The sequence below is a fragment of the Hyperolius riggenbachi genome, chromosome 1, assembly GCF_040937935.1.
Source record: "Hyperolius riggenbachi isolate aHypRig1 chromosome 1, aHypRig1.pri, whole genome shotgun sequence".
Classification (NCBI taxonomy): domain Eukaryota; kingdom Metazoa; phylum Chordata; class Amphibia; order Anura; family Hyperoliidae; genus Hyperolius; species Hyperolius riggenbachi.
This window is the reverse complement of record NC_090646.1, coordinates 664,985,801-665,006,540: the sequence shown is the minus strand read 5'-3', so window position 1 is coordinate 665,006,540 and position 20,740 is coordinate 664,985,801. Positions and strand designations below refer to the sequence as shown.

General features: G+C 46.7%; 1 protein-coding gene across 2 annotated transcripts in view; it reads left to right on the top strand.

The window, feature by feature from the left end:
• The window catches only part of LOC137532290 (NACHT, LRR and PYD domains-containing protein 12-like), a 362,324-nt gene that overhangs the window by 248,220 nt on the left and 93,364 nt on the right, over nucleotides 1-20,740 (top strand). For both annotated transcript variants that reach the window (XM_068252670.1, XM_068252660.1), the window contains 2 exons: nucleotides 6,324-6,488; nucleotides 14,823-14,987. In XM_068252670.1, the coding sequence (XP_068108771.1) occupies nucleotides 6,324-6,488; nucleotides 14,823-14,987 (330 nt within the window). The remainder of the gene's footprint in view (nucleotides 1-6,323; nucleotides 6,489-14,822; nucleotides 14,988-20,740) is intronic.

Sequence of the window (20,740 nt, the reverse complement as noted above, 5' to 3'; positions counted from 1 at the left end):
TGCCATCCCCTGTGGTTATGGAATCTAGAATACCTCTCCCTGAAAAGTTTTCAGGGCATAGGTCGGATTTTCAGAATTTTAGGAACCGCTGCCTTTCCTATTTTGAGTTACGACCTACATCTTCAGGGTCAGAAAGCCAGAGAGTGACATTTATCAAAACTCTGTTATCCGGGGATTCGCAGACATGGGCTTGCAGTCTTCCCACTGGTCATGAGGCCCTTACCTCTGTACAGCAATTTTTTTAAAACCATGGCAATTATATATGACGATCCCGATATCGCAGTGACCGCAGAAAGGAAACTTAAAACCCTCAGGCAGGGGCATAACACTGTCAAGGCATACGCTGCTGAGTTTAGAAGATGGGCTGTGTCGGCTAGGTGGGGACAGTTTGCTTTACTAGACTGTTTTGTGACAGGGTTATCTGATGCAGTGGAGGATCTTATGTTAAGTCATCCTGAGCCCAAAACCATTGATGACGCGATCTCATTGGCGGTTAAGATAGATCGCCGGGTCCGTTATCAGAGACAAATCCGAGGTAGACTCTCGGGGAGATCAATGCCTGTTGCCAGTTCCTCACCGTCTCCTTCTCTTCCCCGGGATGAGCCGATGCAGATCGGACATTCTAAATTGTCGGAGGTAGAGAGGAGTCAGAGACTAACTGAGGAACTTTGTCTGTACTGTGCAGAGAAGGGCCATGTGGTACAGAATTGCCGCAAGAAGGCGGAAAAACTCTGCCGCCTAGGTGTAGCTAGGGGTACTACCCTAGGCGAGCCTGTCTTACCTCTAAAAGAAATCGTCTGCTGCTCCCGTGTTCTATTACCTGGGAGAATCGAGTCTTATCTACCCAGGTGTTCATAGACCCGGGCTCCGCAGCCAATTTCATAGACTCTGACTTTGCTATGAAATTGGGAGTTCCCATTGTTTCCCTAGACAGACAGATTTTTGTAACTGCAGTGGATGAATCTCCACTTCAGGGGAAACAACCTTTGTCACAGACTCCTGTATTATTATGCCAAGTGGGAGTACTTCATAAAGAACAAATACAGTTCTTTGTGCTCAAAATGGCTACTTCTACAGTGATTCTAGGTATGCCATGGCTACAATAACATTCCCCCCAGATTGACTGGAGTTCTGGTCAGCTATTAAGCTGGTCATCTCACTGTCATCATCATTGTTTGGAGAAAGTTGCTGTTTGTGCCACCAAGGTTCAGATGGAAGGATTGCCCGCACATTATAATGACTTCCTTGATGTCTTTTGTCCCAAAGCTGCAGATAAACTTCCGCCGCATAGAAGTTTTGACTGTGCTATTGAGTTGAGGTCAAGTTGTATGCCCCCTAGAGGCCATTTGTATAACTTGTCTGGCCCTGAGAAACTTGCTATGCAGGAGTACATTAAAGAAAATTTGGCTAAAGGGTTCATCCGTCCTTCACAGTCTCCGGCCAGAGCGGGTTTCTTTTTTGTAGAAAAGGAGGACGGTGGACTTCGGCCATGTATTGATTACAGAGGGTTATACAAAATTACTGTAAAGAATCGTTATCCACTCCCTTTGATAGATGATTTGTTTTCCCAGGTTACTAATGCCAGTATCTTCTCCAAACTTGATCTCAGAGGGGCATACAACCTGGTCCGCATAAGGGAGGGTGACGAATGGAAGACGGCGTTCAACACAGCCGACGGGCACTATGAATATTTGGTTATGCCCTTCGGGTTATGTAACGCTCCAGCCGTCTTCCAAGAGTTGATCAATGAGGTCTTTCGGGAGGTTTTAGGGCGGTTTGTCCTCGTTTACTTGGACGACATACTCATTTTTTCACCCAGTTTAGCTGAACACAGGGAACATGTGAAGTATGTGTTAAAAAAACTGAGACAGAACTCTCTATATGCAAAACTAGAGAAATGCCTCTTCGAAGTTTCTGAAGTTCCCTTCTTGGGTTATGTCATTTCTACTGCTGGTCTCACCATGGACCCCAGTAAAGTATCTGCTGTACTGGAGTGGCCACAACTTTTGGGGTTGAAGGCACTCCAGAGGTTCCTTGGATTCGCCAACTACTATAGGAAGTTTGTTAAAGGATTTTCCTCTGTGGTGTCACCCCTCACAGAACTTACTAAAAAGGGGGCAGACACTTACAATTGGTCGGCAGAAGCATATGCTGCTTTTGCAACATTGAAGGAATTGTTCTGTTCCGCTCCCATTTTGCGGCATGTTGATATCAGTCTCCCCTTTATCGTGGAGGTGGATGCGTCTGAACTAGGGGTTGGGGCTGTGCTGTCTCAACATTCAGGTCTTCAGGGCAGATTGCATCCGTGCGCTTTTTTTTTCTCAGAAATTCTCTCCAGCCGAGAGAAATTACGATATTGGGAACCGCGAGCTCTTGGCGGTCAAACTCGTGTTTGAGGAATGGCGCCATTGGCTCGAAGGAGCAGAGCATACGATCACGGTCTATACAGATCATAAGCATTTAGAATATATCGAGGGGGCCAAGAGACTTAGTCCCCGACAAGCCAGTTGGTCCTTGTTTTTCTCGAGGTTCAGGTTTGTCATTACTTACAAACCAGGAAGTAAAAACATCAAGGCAGACGCTCTGTCTAGATATTTTGAGCCTGAGACAGTACAGCCACCAGCCCCGGAGAATATCCTGCCCGAGAAAGTTGTCATAGCAGCCACCGACACATGGGAGGATTGGGTGTCTGCATTGGGTCCTTATCAAAGGGATAGTCCAGAAGGGAAACCAGATGGGGTACTGTTCGTCCCTATGCATTTCCGGTTGCAGATTCTTCAGTTGTTTCATGCTCATAAGAATGCAGGACATCCTGGAGTGGCTAGAACGCAGGACTTGCTCGCTAGGTGTGTGTGGTTGCCGTCCCTAGTAACAGATTGTAAGGACTTCGTCAGAGATTGTTCGGTTTGTGCCAGGAACAAACCGTTCACAAAGGCTCCGGTGGGCACACTTCAGTCTCTGCCGGTGCCTGAGCAACCATGGACCCATTTGTCCATGGATTTCGTGGGTGAACTTCCTAGATCAGAGGGTAAAACTGTCATCTGGGTGGTAGTTGACAGATTCAGCAAAATGGCTCACTTTATTCCATTGGACGGACTCCCCTCAGCTCAGGAACTGGCGGATCTCTTCATCCATCACATTTTTAGGTTACATGGGATACCAGAAAATGTGGTGTCAGATAGGGGAGTCCAATTCGTGTCCAAGTTTTGGAAAGCATTTTGTCATCATCTAGGAATCAATTTGTCATTCTCCTCAGGCTACCACCCACAGACCAACGGGCAAACCGAGAGAGTCAATCAGTCACTTGAGCAGTTCCTCAGGTGCGATGTGGCTGATGCTCAGTTGGAATGGGCGAAATTCCTGGCATATGCGGAATTCGCACATAATAATCTGAAGAGTGCCTCTTCTGGTTTCTCCCCCTTTCAGGTGGTCTCAGGGAGATTGCCTAAGTCCTCTCCGTTACCTGAGGTGTCCTCTTTTCTCCCTACTATGGAAGATTGGCAGAGATCTTTGAGGGACATCTGGGCTATGGTGAAAAGAAATTTGGAAAAGGCTTTTGTGACCCAGAAAAGACATGCTGATAAGAAGCGGTCTGCAGAATGGGAATTTGTTTCTGGGGATATGGTATGGGTATCTACACGGCACTTGGCGTTGAAACAGCCCTCAGCCAAGCTAGGCCCTAGGTTTATAGGCCCATACCCGGTATCCAAGAAAGTTAACAATGTAACCTATGTGATCGCTCTTCCTTCCAGTATGAGATGTGGGAAGTCTTTTCATGTGTCTCTTTTGAAGCCTGCAGTGCATGTGGATTCCTCTCCTGAACCCAACCCCCCCGTTGTGATTGATGGAGAACCCGAGTATGAGATTGAGCAGATATTAGATTCTCGTAGGGTGCGCAACTCTATTCAGTATCTGGTGCACTGGAAGGGGTATGGGCCTGAGGAGAGATCTTGGGTGCCAGCTCATCGCATGCATGCTGAGGAATTAAGGCAAGGTTTTCATGAACTACACCATGAGAAACCGCGTGGTACGTGTCCACGCCTCAAGGGGGGTACTGTAATGAATAGTGACATATCAGCTGCGGTGGATAGCAGTACCACCGCAGCTGCTTCTGGTTCTCTGCTTGCCAGCCTCCCTGCGCCTCGGGCGTCTAGCACGCCGAGGACGGGTGTGGGGAGTAACCGCATGTCGGCTGCGGTGGACGGTGGGTCCACCGCGGTCATTGCTGGTTTTTCCGTGTCCCAGGCGTCTAGTACGCCGAGGACACATGTCTCTGCTGTGCTCAGGGGCACATTAGCGCGTGCGCGCACTCACCGTCAGGATCTTTATGCCAGGAGGAGGCGCGTCTGCTGACCGGCTGGCCGGCTGACGTCAGAGGATACGCTCGCCGCTCCTGATTGGCCGAAGGCTGGTGGGCGTGCCTTGGGGGTCTCCTCCGCTTCTTAAGCCTCTTGGCTTCACTTGCAAGTTGTCTGCTGTCGTGAATACCTTGTGTTAGCGCTCAGACCTTAGTCAGTTCCCTAGTGTGTTAGAACCAGCAGGAGCTGGGAATTACCACTAAGTTAGAATCAACTTGATAGCTTTAATTAATATTGTTAATTACTGTTATTATCTGTGTATGACTCTGGCTATTTCTGACCAATCTTACTCTCAGTGATTCTGTATCTTTGCCTATCTGATCCTGTTGCCAACCTAGCCTGATTACCGTTCTCTTTCTGTCTCCTGATTTTGTACCTCTGCCCATCTGACCTTGTTGCCAACCTTGCTTGATACTCGTTTCTGCCTCTGTCTGTCGATTCTGTACCTGACCTGTCTGTCTGTTGCCGATCTGATCTGTCTGACCTCTCTACTCTCAGCAGGGACCCCCTGTCTCTGGTGAGAGGTACAGTACGGGTAGTGCCCACCAGCTCCTCTGGTGTGGTAGTGCAAATACTGCCAGTACTACTGTTACACCAATCACCACACTTAGTGCATTAAAGTGTGATTAGGTTACGTCACTTCTTAGTGGTCTATTAGCATTGCTTAGCTAACACATCAGTATCTATATATCTGTATTATAGGTGATACTGCAGATCACCTGATAATCAGAAACTTTGTTCTTGCTAACACCAATCGTTACACACAGCTATTGATACAGATGAGACTACTTTTAATCCTATTCTACATAACACAACTATTATATACTTTTTTGAATGTGGTTAGAAGATTGATGATTGCTTGGCTGTAAAGCCTTGATGAGATGGAGTACTGTTAGAAGGAAACACTACTTGGAACTGTTCATATTTTGTATATATGCTGTATGATAAGCAAATGCATTCTTTTATATAAACTCATATACTGAGTGCCCTGATTCATTTCAAGGTATACCGTCAATCTATAATTACTGTTATAGAGGGTTCAGACCCCGCTATGCCGGATTTATATGATAGCAACGCTTTAAAGGCCGGTCTTTTACTGAGTTAGCAATCATGAAAAAGGCAAGAACCGCTTAGGTTTTTGACACACATGCACATAGCTTTCACATCATGCATCACTATATATAACTATTTACTTAGCAGGGTGTGTGAAAAAGGCATATGAAAATCCATGTAAGCTCCCTCAGTGATATAAAGTGTTTCCTGTAACAGAAATGCTTTTTTTCAGCACTATTTCACATGTAAGCAAAGACTAATTGCAATTCCTGATATCAATGTAGGGACACCTTTATTTAGGACATGATGGAATCTCCTGTAATTCTCTGGTAACATCTCCTCTGTGTCTGCAGTCTGGATTATAATAAACAGACCTCACATTCTGCACAGGTGATAGGAGGCATCCTGGGCTTAATAAGTAAAAAGCACCCCCTGCATGCCCAGAGGCACCCCCTGTAATACTGATATAGATGGGACAGAAATCTTCCCATTTACCCTATTCTGACAATGTGGGGGATGGGTGCCCTCCTGTGTGAGTCAGTCTGCTGTGTGAGGTGACCTGAACTCTCTGTAGCTGGGCTGTACATTGTTCACTAATATCTATGAGGTTCCAACTGCTGCCTGCAAGTGGTAATAATTGAATATTCATGTCATATATCATATAAAATAGATTAAATGAAAATAGGATTGTGTTGTGTAAGACAGAGAAAAAGAGTATTCCTTATGAGCAATAACACTATACTGCCCTCTAGCTGTGGTCATATGTGTAACAGCATTTTCATTTTAATGATTGATAAAAATGTAAATTGTTATAAATATATAGAGAAAATGTTTAATTCATGTAAGCATAAATCACACAAATTGTATGCAGGTTTTACAGTTTTCTGGTAATATTCTTCTCTTCTCCTACAGTTTGGGGGGTAATATTCTGCCCTCCAGTTGCTGCCCCCACCTGGCATCCGGGATAAGGAATAACCAGACTCTGAGGAAGCTGCGCCTGTCATGGAACAGGCTGGGGAGTGATGAATTCAGTGTCCTGATGGCGGCTCTGACAACAAGCTGGATAGAGGAATTAGAGTGAGTATAACATCCCTGATTGCAGCAGAGATCAGCAGAATTATTTCATCATCATTTTCCATTCTCACATTTCCCAATAGGGCCATCCATTGCAGTGACTGGGGAGGGATCATGGGGGTTTTTTGACTGGTTAGGGGTACATCCATACTGCAGCCCCCAGTACACCTGGCTCTGTGTATATGTGACACCCATTGCAGTGACCGGGGAGGGATTATGGGGGATTGTGGCTGGTTTGGGGGTACACCCATACTGCAGCCCCCAGTACACCTGGCTCTGTGTATATGTGACATCCATTGCAGTGACTGTGGAGGGGTTATGGGGGGATTGTGGCTGATTTGGGGGTACATCCATACTGCAGCCCCCCATACACCTGGCTCTGTGTATATGTGACACCCATTGCAGTGACTGGGGAGGGGTTATGGGGGGTGTGGCTGGTTTAGGGGTACATCCATACTGCAGCCCCCAGTACACCTGGCTCTGTGTATATGTGACACCCATTGCAGTGACTTAGGGAGGGATTATGGGGGAGGTGTGGCTGGTTTGGGGGTACATCCATACTGCAGCCCCCAGTACACCTGGCTCTGTGTATATGTGACATCCATTGCAGTGACTGGAGGAGGGATTATGGGGGGATTGTGGCTGGTTTGGGGGTACATCCATACTGCAGCCCCCAGTACACCTGGCTCTGTGTATATGTGACACCCATTGCAGTGACTGGGGAGGGATTATGGAGGGACTGTGGCTGGTTTGGGGGTACATCCATACTGCAGCCCCCAGTACACCTGGCTCTGTGTATATGTGACCCCTATTGCAGTGACTGGGGAGGGATTATGGGGGGATTGTGGCTGGTTTGGGGGTACATCCATACTGCAGCCCCCAGTACACCTGGCTCTGTGTATATGTGACACCCATTGCAGTGACTGGGGAGGGATTATGGGGGATTGTGGCTGGTTTGGGGGTATATCCATACTGCAGCCCCCAGTACACCTGGCTCTGTGTATATGTGACACCCATTGCAGTGACTGGGGAGGGATTATGGGGGATTGTGGCTGGTTTGGGGGTACATCCATACTGCAGCCCCCAGTACACCCGGCTCTGTGTATATGTGACATCCATTGCAGTGACTGGGGAGGGATTATGGGGTGTGTGGCTGGTTTGGGGGTACATCCATACTGCAGTCCCCAGTACACCTGGCTCTGTGTATATGTGACACCCATTGCAGTGACTTAGGGAGGGATTATGTGGGAGGTGTGGCTGGTTTGGGGGTACATCCATACTGCAGCCCCCAGTACACCCGGCTCTGTGTATATGTGACATCCATTGCAGTGACTGTGGAGGGGTTATGGGGGGATTGTGGCTGATTTGGGGTACATCCATACTGCAGCCCCCCATACACCTGGCTCTGTGTATATGTGACACCCATTGCAGTGACTTAGGGAGGGATTATGGGGGAGGTGTGGCTGGTTTGGGGGTACATCCATGCTGCAGCCCCCAATACACCTGGCTCTGTGTATATGTGACACCCATTGCAGTGACTGGGGAGGGATTATGGGGTGTGTGGCTGGTTTGGGGGTACATCCATACTGCAGTCCCCAGTACACCTGGCTCTGTGTATATGTGACACCCATTGCAGTGACTTAGGGAGGGATTATGTGGGAGGTGTGGCTGGTTTGGGGGTACATCCATACTGCAGCCCCCAGTACACCTGGCTCTGTGTATATGTGACATCCATTGCAGTGACTGGAGGAGGGATTATGGGGGGATTGTGGCTGGTTTGGGGGTACATCCATACTGCAGCCCCCAGTACACCTGGCTCTGTGTATATGTGACACCCATTGCAGTGACTGGGGAGGGATTATGGAGGGACTGTGGCTGGTTTGGGGGTACATCCATACTGCAGCCCCCAGTACACCTGGCTCTGTGTATATGTGACCCCTATTGCAGTGACTGGGGAGGGATTATGGGGGGATTGTGGCTGGTTTGGGGGTACATCCATACTGCAGCCCCCAGTACACCTGGCTCTGTGTATATGTGACACCCATTGCAGTGACTGGGGAGGGATTATGGAGGGACTGTGGCTGGTTTGGGGGTACATCCATACTGCAGCCCCCAGTACACCTGGCTCTGTGTATATGTGACATCCATTGCAGTGACTGGGGAGGGGTTATGGGGGATTGTGGCTGGTTTGGGGGTACATCCATACTGCAGCCCCCAGTACACCTGGCTCTGTGTATCATAGCTCCCAACTGTCCCTCTGTCCTCCTCATTTGTCCCTCTTTCGGGACTGATGTAAAGATCTATGTAAATATATTCATTTTTCTGCTGAAAAATGTATCTTATTGCCTTTAAACTTTATTCCCTTCTTTTAAATGTATATGTTTCTTATTTTTAAATGTTTATATGAGTCAAAATGAAACAGGATAGAAAGGACCAGTGTGGTTTGATTTATAAAACAGCATATTTTTCTTATGAAAACATTAAGGTATGCGGGACTAGGGGTGTGTCAGGGGAGTGGTTAGAGGTGTGGAAGGGGTGTGGCTTAAGTGTCCCCCTTTCTTATCTCAAAAAGTTGGGAGGTATGGTGTATATGTGACATCCATTGCAGTGAGTGTGGGGGGAGGAATTTTGGCTGGTTTGGGGGTACATCCATACTGCAGCCCCCAATACACCTGGCTCTGTGTATATGTGACATCCATTGCAGTGACTGGGGAGGGATTATGGGGGATTGTGGCTGGTTTGGGGGTACATCCATACTGCAGCCCCAGTACACCTGGCTCTGTGTATATGTGACATCCATTGCAGTGACTGGGGAGGGATTATGGGATTGTGGCTGGTTTGGGGGTACATCCATACTGCATTCCCCAGTACACCTGGCTCTGTGTATATGTGACACCCATTGCAGTGACTGGGGGAGGGATTATGGGGGGATTGTGGCTGGTTTGGGGGTACAATCATACTGCAGCCCCAGTACACCTGGCTCTGTGTATATGTGACACCCATTGCAGTGACTGGGGAGGGATTATGGGGGATTGTGGCTGGTTTGGGGGTACATCCATACTGCGGCCCCCAGTACACCTGGCTCTGTGTATATGTGACATCCATTGCAGTGACTGGGGGAGGGATTATGGGGGATTGTGGCTGGTTTGGGGGTACATCCATACTGCAGCCCCCAGTACACCTGGCTCTGTGTATATGTGACAAATAAGGGCATTTCCAGGCTGTAGACAAGTGAATAAATTGCCATGTCTGCAGGTTCTATGTTGTCTATAAGATCCATTCAGACGTGTCCCTAGTCACCGTATCCATATTATTTCACAATATTTCTGGACCTCTCTATATACTATATATGACAGTTTAGAGAGATGGCCAACATCTGTTCTCACTAGTGCTTTCTACGGAAATCCGACATGACAAGAATATCAATACTCCACCCCCAGCTCCTCCCAAATCACCTAATCAGGTGTCCCTTGCTGTGCATTGTCAGCAGGTCATTATGTCCAGTGTGAGCCCGGCCTCATCCCTACATATATACAGTGATGTGAAAAACTATTTGCCCCCTTCCTAATTTCTTATTCTTTTGCATGTTTGTCACACTTAAATGTTTCTGCTCATCAAAAACCATTAACTATTAATCAAAGATAACATAATTGAACACAAAATGCAGTTTTAAATGATGGTTTTTATTATTTAGTGAGAAAAAAACCCTTAAAAACCTACATGGCCCTGTGTGAAAAAGAAATTGCCCCCTGAACCTAATAACTGGTTGGGCCACCCTTAGCAGCAATAACTGCAATCAAGCGTTTGCGATAACTTGCAACGAGTCTTTTACAGCGCTCTGGAGGAATTTTGGCCCACTCATCTTTGCAGAATTGTTGTAATTCAGCTTTATTTGAGGGTTTTCTAGCATGAACCGCCTTTTTAAGGTCATGCCACAACATCTCAATAGGATTCAGGTCAGGACTTTGACTAGGCCACTCCAAAGTCTTCATGTTGTTTTTCTTCAGCCATTCAGAGGTGGATTTGCTGATGTGTTTTGGGTCATTGTCCTGCTGCAGCACCCAAGATCGCTTCAGCTTGAGTTGACGAACAGATGGCCGGACATTCTCCTTCAGGATTTTTTGGTAGACAGTACAATTCATGGTTCCATCTATCACAGCAAGCCTTCCAGGTCCTGAAGCAGCAAAACAACCCCAGACCATCACAGTACCACCACCATATTTTACTGTTGGTATAATGTTCTTTTGCTGAAATGCTGTGTTACTTCTATGCCAGATGTAATGGGACACGCACCTTCCAAAAAGTTCAACTTTTGTCTCGTCGGTCCACAAGGTATTTTCCCAAAAGTCTTGGCAATCATTGAGATGTTTTTTAGCAAAATTGAGATGAGCCTTAATGTTCTTTTTGCTTAAAAGTGGTTTGCGCCTTGGATATCTGCCATGCAGGCCGTTTTTGCCCAGTCTCTTTCTTATGGTGGAGTCGTGAACACTGACCTTAATTGAGGCAAGTGAGGCCTGTGTATATGTGACATCCATTGCAGTGACTGTTCTTTAGATGTTGTCCCGGGGTCTTTTGTGGCCTCTCGGATGAGTTTTCTCTGCGCTCTTGGGGTAATTTTGGTCGGCCGGGCACTCCTGGGAAGGTTCATCACTGTTCCATGTTTTTGCCATTTGTGGATAATGGCTCTCACTGTGGTTCGCTGGAGTCCCAAAGCTTTAGAAATGGCTTTATAACGTTTACCAGACTGATAGATCTCAATTACTTTTGTTCTCATTTGTTCCTGAATTTATTTGGATCTTGGCATGATGTCTAGCTTTTGAGGTGCTTTTGGTCTACTTCTCTGTGTCAGATAGCTCCTATTTAAGTGATTTCTTGATTGAAACAGATGTGGCAGTAATCAGGCCTGGGGGTGACTACAGAAATTGAACTCAGGTGTGATAAACCACAGTTAAGTTATTTTTCAACAAGGGGGGCAATTACTTTTTCATACAGGGCCATGTAGATTTGGAGTTTTTTTTCTCACTAAATAATACAAACCATCATTTAAAACTGCATTTTGTGTTCAATTATGTTATCTTTGAGTAATAGTTAACGGTTTTTGATGAGCAGAAACATTTAAGTGTGACAAACATGCAAAAGAATAAGAAATCAGGAAGGGGGCAAATAGTTTTTCACATCACTGTAAATAATGGACACACTGGCTTGTTAATCTACAAACACTATTATAATCACCAAGCGATTTTATTGAGGGTTTTTTCCCTTTATTTTGTTTTGCAGTTTTATGGGCACTTGTGGGTTTGCAGTATTCCAGCATGTTTAGGAAGCACAGTCACTGGATAATGCTGCCGGCACCATGTGTATCAGGTTTTAAAAGTTGAATTGCTCCAGTGAGATAACCCTTAGGCCTGGTTCACACTGCAAGAGCTTTTTAAGCGCTAGTGATTTGAAAAGCTCTTGCTAATATAATGCTATGGGCAATTTTTTATAAAATCACATCATTCAAGTGAACACACACATAGCATTACATTAGCAGGAGCTTTACAGATCACAAGTGCTTAGAAAAAGCTCTTGCAGTGTGAACCAGCCCTTACAGGATCACATTAGCAAAGCGCTTGTACTGTGAAGTAGACCTAACACATACACATGTCAGAATTCTAGCGGTTTATTTATGCAGGAAAAGCTTTCATATGTGTATGTTTTAAATTTTAATGTTCTATGCAAAATTTGATTGTAAACTGTAAAGTTAGAGTACTTCTTTAAACTATTGTTCTGGGTCATCTCAGCATATTCCAGGCTGTGAAACTCATAACATTATTTCAGTTTAGAAGCTAAAACATTTTTTGTTTATATGATCTTTTTACTTGAAGGACGTCTCAGCTAGCTAAACACTCATAGCTGATAACATATGCTATGTTTTGGGAACATATCTTAATATAAAACAAAAATAAGGGATTTTTTCCCAATTATTTAAAAATGATTAAATAGTGACATCTGCCAGTGTAAATTATTAAATGTATTTGTTCATTATTAGAACATTATTTTAAACTTATACACCTAAGCCCGTTAATAAGAGGTTCTAGGTCTCCTTCCCTCCTGCGACCGCCACATGTCAACACGTATGCGCACGCCAACTGCGTGCACCCTCACACACGCCCGGCTCGCGCACGCACATGTCCACCCGCGCACTCTCCCGCCCGACCCCTGGCCCCGTCCTCCTCCTGTCCCAATGGCTGTCCATGCTGCACATGCGCAGTAGCGCAAACGCACAGGGACATGGGACGCAGAGGCACAGGGCTGTTATTATCTTAAATTAAGTTTTAATATGCAATGATATGTTATATGATTGTTTTAAGAAAAATTATATAATAATTTTTATATTTAAATAAGTATATTGGGGAAGTCCTGTATGCTTCAATAAGCATCTAATTGCTGTAAATTTTTTACTTAATCAATATGACTGATTTTGTGTCTGCAAAAGGACAGACACATTCCAAATTAATTAGCAGAAGGACACATAATCAGAAATGTGTCATGAATTATATTGTTTAATGTTTGAAAGTGCCAATGTCTGGGGCAAATAAGTCAACCAGCAGACAAGATGGCTGGTGACGTCCATTTTTATTTACTGCATCAGAAATGATCTGATAATCAAATGTCATATGTGTAATGACGTTAATTCTCACAAGATAAGGTCATTAAGGAATGTATAAACAATAATATTATGACTTAGGTATTCAAAACATAATAAAGCATTGACGCACGGAAATCTCAGCCAATCAGAACATGGGATTTAGGGAAATTCCAAATTGGGCAGCCATATTGCATCCAATCACTATAAAAGTAGGAGCTGAAAGCTCATAGTTTGCACAAGCCTACCAATCTCCTGAGAAGACACACGAGGCAGAAGCTACCTTCCCACACATGGTTCTAGATGCTGAAGAGATGACAGAGAATGGGTAATATGCTTAATATTCTGGTGATTTACTTAATCAATTTTTCAGCATTAAGTTCTGTTAAGATGTTAGCAAGAAGTTTTTTTAGAAGTTATTTTTATGCTATTTCTTTAAGAAGATTACTACAAGTTTTTACACAACTGCTAGATAGATACACAGCTATTGATGCAGATGAAACTACAGTACTTTTGATCCTATTCTACATAACACAACTATTATATACTTTTTTGAATGTGCTTAGAAGATTGATGATTGCTTGGCTGTAAAGCCTTGATGAGATGGAGTACTGTTAGAAGGAAACACTATTTGGAACTGTTCATATTTTGTATATATGCTGTATGATAAGCAAATGCATTCTTTTTATATAAAATCATATACTGAGTGCTCTGATTCATTTCAAGGTATACCGTCAATCTATAATTACTGTTATAGAGGGTTCAGACCCCGCTATGCCGGATTTATATGATAGCAACGCTTTAAAGGCCGGTCCTTTACTGAGTTAGCAATCATGAAAAAGGCAAGAACCGCTTAGGTTTTTGACACACATGCACATAGCTTTCACATCATGCATCACTATATATAATATATCACTATATATAATTTACTTAGCAGGGTGTGTGAAAAAGGCATATGAAAATCCGTGTAAGCTCCCTCAGTGATATAAAGTGTTTCCTGTAACAGAAATGCTGTTTTCAGCTATGTTTCACATGTAAGCAAAGACTAATTGCAATTCCTGATATCATTCCTGATATCAATGTAGGGACACCTTTATTTAGGACATTGAGTCTCCTGTAATTCTCTGGTAACATCTCCTCTGTGTCTGCAGTCTGGATTATAATAAACAGACCTCACATTCTGCACAGGTGATAGGAGGCATCCTGGGCTTAATAAGTAAAAAGCACCCCCTGCATGCCCAGAGGCACCCCCTGTAACACTGATATAGATGGGACAGAAATCATCTCATTTACCCTATTCTAACAATGTGGGGGATGGGTGCCCTCCTGTGTGAGTCAGTCTGCTGTGTGAGGTGACCTGAACTCTCTGTAGCTGGGCTGTACATTGTTCACTAATATCTATGAGGTTCCAACTGCTGCCTGCAAGTGGTGATAATGGAGTATTCATGCCACATATCATATAAAGTGGATTAAATGAAAATAGGATTGAGTTTTATAAGATAGAAAAAAAGAGTATTCCTTATGAGCATTAACACTATACTGCCCTCTAGCAGTGGAGATATGTATGACAGCATTTTCATTTTAATGATTGATAAATATATAAATTCTTGTAAATATAATGAAAAATGTTTAATTCATGTAAGCATAAATCACTCAACTTGTATGCAGGTTTTATAGATTTCTGGTAATATTCTTCTCTTCTCCTGCAGTTTGCAGGTTAATGCTCTGCCCTCCAGTTGCTGCCCCCACCTGGCATCCGGGATAAGGAATAACCAGACTCTGAAGAAGCTGCACCTGTCATGTAACAAGCTGGGGGGTGATGAATTCAGTGTCCTGATGGCGGCTCTGACAACAAGCTGGATAGAGGAATTACAGTGAGTATAACAGCCCTGATTGCAGCAGAGATTAGCAGAATTATTTCCCTTTATTTCATCATCATTTTCCATTCTCACATCCCCAATAGTGACATCCACTGCAGTGACTGGGGAGGGATTATGGGGGATTGTGGCTGGTTTTGGGTACATCCATACTGCAGCCCCCAGTACACTTGGCTCTGTGTATATGTGACAGCCATTGCAGTGACTGGAGAGGGATTATGGGGGATTGTGGCTGGTTTGGGGGTACATCCATACTGCAGCCCCCAGTACACCTGGCTCTGTGTATATGTGACACCCATTGCAGTGACTGGAGGAGGGATTATGGGGGGATTGTGGCTGGTTTGGGGGTACATCCATACTGCAGCCCCCAGTACACCTGGCTCTGTGTATATGTGACATCCATTGCAGTGACTGGAGGAGGGATTATGGGGGGATTGTGGCTGGTTTGGGGGTACATCCATACTGCAGCCCCCAGTACACCTGGCTCTGTGTATATGTGACACCCATTGCAGTGACTGGGGGAGGGATTATGGGGGAGGTGTGGCTGGTTTGGGGGTACATCCATACTGCAGCCCCCAGTACACCTGGCTCTGTGTATATGTGACAGCCATTGCAGTGACTGGAGAGGGATTATGGGGGATTGTGGCTGGTTTGGGGGTACATCCATACTGCAGCCTCCAGTACACCTGGCTCTCTGTATATGTGACATCCATTGCAGTGACTGGGGAGGGATTATGGGGGATTGTGGCTGGTTTGGGGGTACATCCATACTGCAGCCCTCCGTACACCTGGCTCTGTGTATATGTGACATCCATTGCAGTGACTGGGGGAGGGATTATGGGGGATTGTGGCTGGTTTGGGGGTACATCCATACTGCAGACCCCAGTGTACCTGGCTCTGTGTATATGTGACACCCATTGCAGTGACTGGGGGGGGATTATGGGGATTGTGGCTGGTTTGGGGGTACATTCATACTGCAGACCCCAGTGCACCTGGCTCTGTGTATATGTGACATCCATTGCAGTGACTGGGGAGGGATTATGGGGGATTGTGGCTGGTTTGGGGGTACATCCATACTGCAGACCCCAGTGCACCTGGCTCTGTGTATATGTGACACCCATTGCAGTGACTGGGGAGGGATTATGAGGATTGTGGCTGGTTTGGGGGTACATCCATACTGCAGCCCCCAGTACACCTGGCTCTGTGTATATGTGACATCCATTGCAGTGACTGGGGAGGGATTATGGGGGGTTGTGGCTGGTTTGGGGGTACATCCATACTGCAGACCCCAGTGCACCTGGCTCTGTGTATATGTGACACCCATTGCAGTGACTGGGGGAGGGGGTATGGGGGATTGTGGCTGGTTTGGGGGTACATCCATACTGCAGCCCCCAGTACACCTGGCTCTGTGTATATGTGACACCTATTGCAGTGACTGGGGAGGGGTTATGGGGGATTGTGGCTGGTTTGGGGGTACATCCATACTGCAGACCTAGTACACCTGGCTCTGTGTATATGTGACACCCATTGCAGTGACTGGGGAGGGATTATGGGGAATTGTGGCTGGTTTGGGGGTACATCCATACTGCAGCCCCCAGTACACCTGGCTCTGTGTATATGTGACATCTATTGCAGTGACTGTGGAGGGATTATGGGGATTGTGGCGGGTTTGGGGGTACATCCATACTGCAGCCCCCAGTACACCTGGCTCTGTGTATATGTGACATCTATTGCAGTGACTGGGGAGGGATTATGGGGAATTGTGGCTGGTTTGGGGTTACATCCATACTGCAGCCCCCCATACACCTGGCTCTGTGTATATGTGACACCCATTGCAGTGACTGGGGAGGGATTATGGGGGATTGTGGTTGGTTTGGGGGTACATCCATACTGCAGCCCCCAGTACACCTGGCTCTGTGTATATGTGACATCCATTGCAGTGACTGGGGAGGGATTATGGGGGATTGTGGCTGGTTTGGGGGTACATCCATACTGCAGCCCCCAGTACACCTGGCTCTGTGTATATGTGACATCTATTGCAGTGACTGGGGAGGGGTTATGGAGGGATTGTGGCTGGTTTAGGGGTACATCCATACTGCAGCCCCCAGTACACCTGGCTCTGTGTATATGTGACATCCATTGCAGTGACTGGGGGAGGGATTATGGGGGATTGTGGCTGGTTTGGGGGTACATCCATACTGCAGCCCCCAGTACACCTGGCTCTGTGTATATGTGACACCCATTGCAGTGACTGGAGATGGATTATGGGGGCATTGTTGCTGGTTTGGGGGTACATCCATACTGCAGCCCCCCATACACCTGGCTCTGTGTATATGTGACATCCATTGCAGTGACTGGGGGAGGGATTATGGGGGATTGTGGCTGGTTTGGGGGTACATCCATACTGCAGCCCCCAGTACACCTGGCTCTGTGTATATGTGACACCCATTGCAGTGACTGGGGGAGGGATTATGGGGGGATTGTGGCTGGTTTGGGGGTACATCCATACTGCAGCCCCCAGTACACCTGGCTATGTGTATATGTGACACCCATTGCAGTGACTGGGAAGGGATTATGGGGGATTGTGGCTGGTTTGGGGGTACATCCATACTGCAGCCCCCCATACACCTGGCTCTGTGTATATGTGACATCCATTACAGTGACTGGGGGAGGGATTATGGGGGATTGTGGCTGGTTTGGGGGTACATCCATACTGCAGCCCCAGGACACCTGGCTCTGTGTATATGTGACACCCATTACAGTGACTGGGGAGGGATTATGGGTGTGTGTGGCTGGTTTGGGGGTACATCCATACTGCAGCCCCCAGTACACCTGGCTCTGAGTATATGTGACATCCATTGCAGTGACTGGGGAGGGATTATGGGGGGGGGGCTGGTTTGGGGGTACATCCATACTGCAGCCCCCAGTACACCTGGCTCTGTGTATATGTGACACCCATTGCAGTGACTGGGGAGGGATTATGGGGGATTGTGGCTGGTTTGGGGGTACATCCATACTGCAGCCCCCAGTACACCTGGCTCTGTGTATATGTGACACCCATTGCAGTGACTGGGGGGGGGATTATGGGGGATTGGGGCTGGTTTGGGGGTACATCCATACTGCAGCCCCCAGTACACCTGGCTCTGTGTATATGTGACACCCATTGCAGTGACTGGGTAGGGATTATGGGGGATTGTGGCTGGTTTGGGGGTACATCCATACTGCAGCCCCCAGTACACCTGGCTCTGTGTATATGTGACACCCATTGCAGTGACTGGGGGAGGGATTATGGGGGAATTGTGGCTGGTTTGGGGGTACATCCATACTGCAGCCCCCAGTACACCTGGCTCTGTGTATATGTGACACCCATTGCAGTGACTGGGGTGGGATTATGGGGGATTGTGGCTGGTTTGGGGGTACATCCATACTGCACCCCCAGTACACCTGGCTCTGTGTATATGTGACACCCATTGCAGTGACTGGGGGAGGGATTATGGGGGATTGTGGCTGGTTTGGGGGGCACATCCATACTGCAGCCCCCAGTACACCTGGCTCTGTGTATATGTGACATCCATTGCAATGACTGGGGGAGGGATTATGGGGGATTGTGGCTGGTTTGGGGGTACATCCATACTGCAGCCCCCTTGGCTCTGTGTATATGTGACACCCATTGCAGTGACTGGGAAGGGATTACGGGGGGATTGTGGCTGGTTTGGGGGTACATCCATACTGCAGCCCCCAGTACACCTGGCTATGTGTATATGTGACACCCATTGCAGTGACTGGGGAGGGATTATGGGAGATTGTGGCTGGTTTGGGGGTACATCCATACTGCAGCCCCCTATACACCTGGCTCTGTGTATATGTGACATCCATTGCAGTGACTGGGGGAGGGATTATGGGGGATTGTGGCTGGTTTGGGGGTACATCCATACTGCAGCCCCCAGTACACCTGGCTCTTTTTATATGTGACATCCAATGCAGCGACTGGGGGAGAGATTATGAAGGGCTGTGGCTGGTTTGGGGGTACATCCATACTGCAGCCCCAGTACACCTGGTTCAGTGTATATGTGACATCCATTGCATTGACCGGGGGAGGGATTATGGGGGGATTGTGGCTGGTTTGGGGGTACATCCATACTGCAGCCCCCAGTACACCTGGCTCTGTGTATATGTGACATCCATTGCAGTGACTGGGGAGGGATTATGGGGGATTGTGGATGGTTTGGGGGTACATCCATACTGCAGCCCCCAGTACACCTGGCTCTGTATATATGTGACATACATTGCAGTGACTGGGGGAGGGATTATGGGGGATTGTGGCTGGTTTGGGGTACATCCATACTGCAGCCCCCGGTACACCTGGCTCTGTGTATATGTGACATCCATTGCAGTGACTGGGGAAGGATTATGGGGGATTGTGGCTGGTTTGGGGGTACATCCATACTGCAGCCACCAGTACACCTGGCTCTGTGTATATGTGACACCCATTGCAGTGACTGGGGAGGGATTATGGGGGATTGTGGCTGGTTTGGGGGTACATCCATACTGCAGGCCCCAGTACACCTGGCTCTGTGTATATGTGACACCCATTGCAGTGACTGGGGAGGGATTATGGGGGATTGTGGCTGGTTTGGGGGTACATCCATACTGCAGCCCCCAGTATACCTGGCTCTGTGTATATGTGACATCCATTGCGGTGACTGGGGGAGGGATTATGGGGGATTGTGGCTGGTTTGGGGGGTACATCTGTACTGCAGCCCCAGTACGCCTGGCTCTGTGTATGTGTGACATCCATTGCAGTGACTGGGGAGGGATTATGGGGGGTTGTGGCTGGTTTGTGGGTACATCCATACTGCAGCCCCCAGTACACCTGGCTCTGTATATATGTAACAAATAAGGGCATTTCCATGCTGTAGACATGTGATTAAGCATTTATACCGCGCAGACGTGACCCTTACGTCTGCAGCTGCTACAGCCTCAGGGACACGATAGTCATGTCTTTGCAGTTTGCTGTGCTGTGCAGGCAATCCTTTAGGCAGATGCCCGCGATCGCGCTGTTCCTGGGAGCAGGGGGGGAATGACTGCAGGGGACAAAAGTCCCCTGTGCCAATCCGTACATGTCCGCAGAGAATAAACACTGTTTTTGTTCAAAACCGTTTTTCTTCTTAAATAGAGCCACTGCACTTTCTCCTGCTGTGATTTCCGCCGGTTTCTGCCACCCGATAGATACATTTATGAATGGGAACTTCCCATTCACTTATGTCCCCGCAGGCACTGTGATCACAGGCTTCACCTGCGTCACTTCCCTAGTTACAAAGTGGCAATACATTGTTTCCTAAGTAGCCTACTTTGTAAGCTAATCGGATTTTTCTCAGTGGGGACATCTTGTGGCCAACTAGTAAAATTACACCTACACCTTTAGGGAATATTAAAAAAAATAATAATAATATCTATGTCAAGATAGAAGTCAGAAATTTCCCTGTAAAAAGCACCACTGTCATAAAGAAATTTCCCTGTAAAAAGCACCACTGTCATATCATAATTCCTTGATCGAAAGAACAAAGAACCAATTCAATGCAATTATATTCAAAAAGTAACAAAGGTTTATTGCTAGCCAAAAAATTGTCATTCAACTTTAAAAACAATTAAAATATAACAAGGACTAGACAGTCCATGTCGTTCAACCACAGAGGATAATATAAATAAAGCAAGGACAGAACCTCTGCAGCAGTAGCTGCAATAGCCCA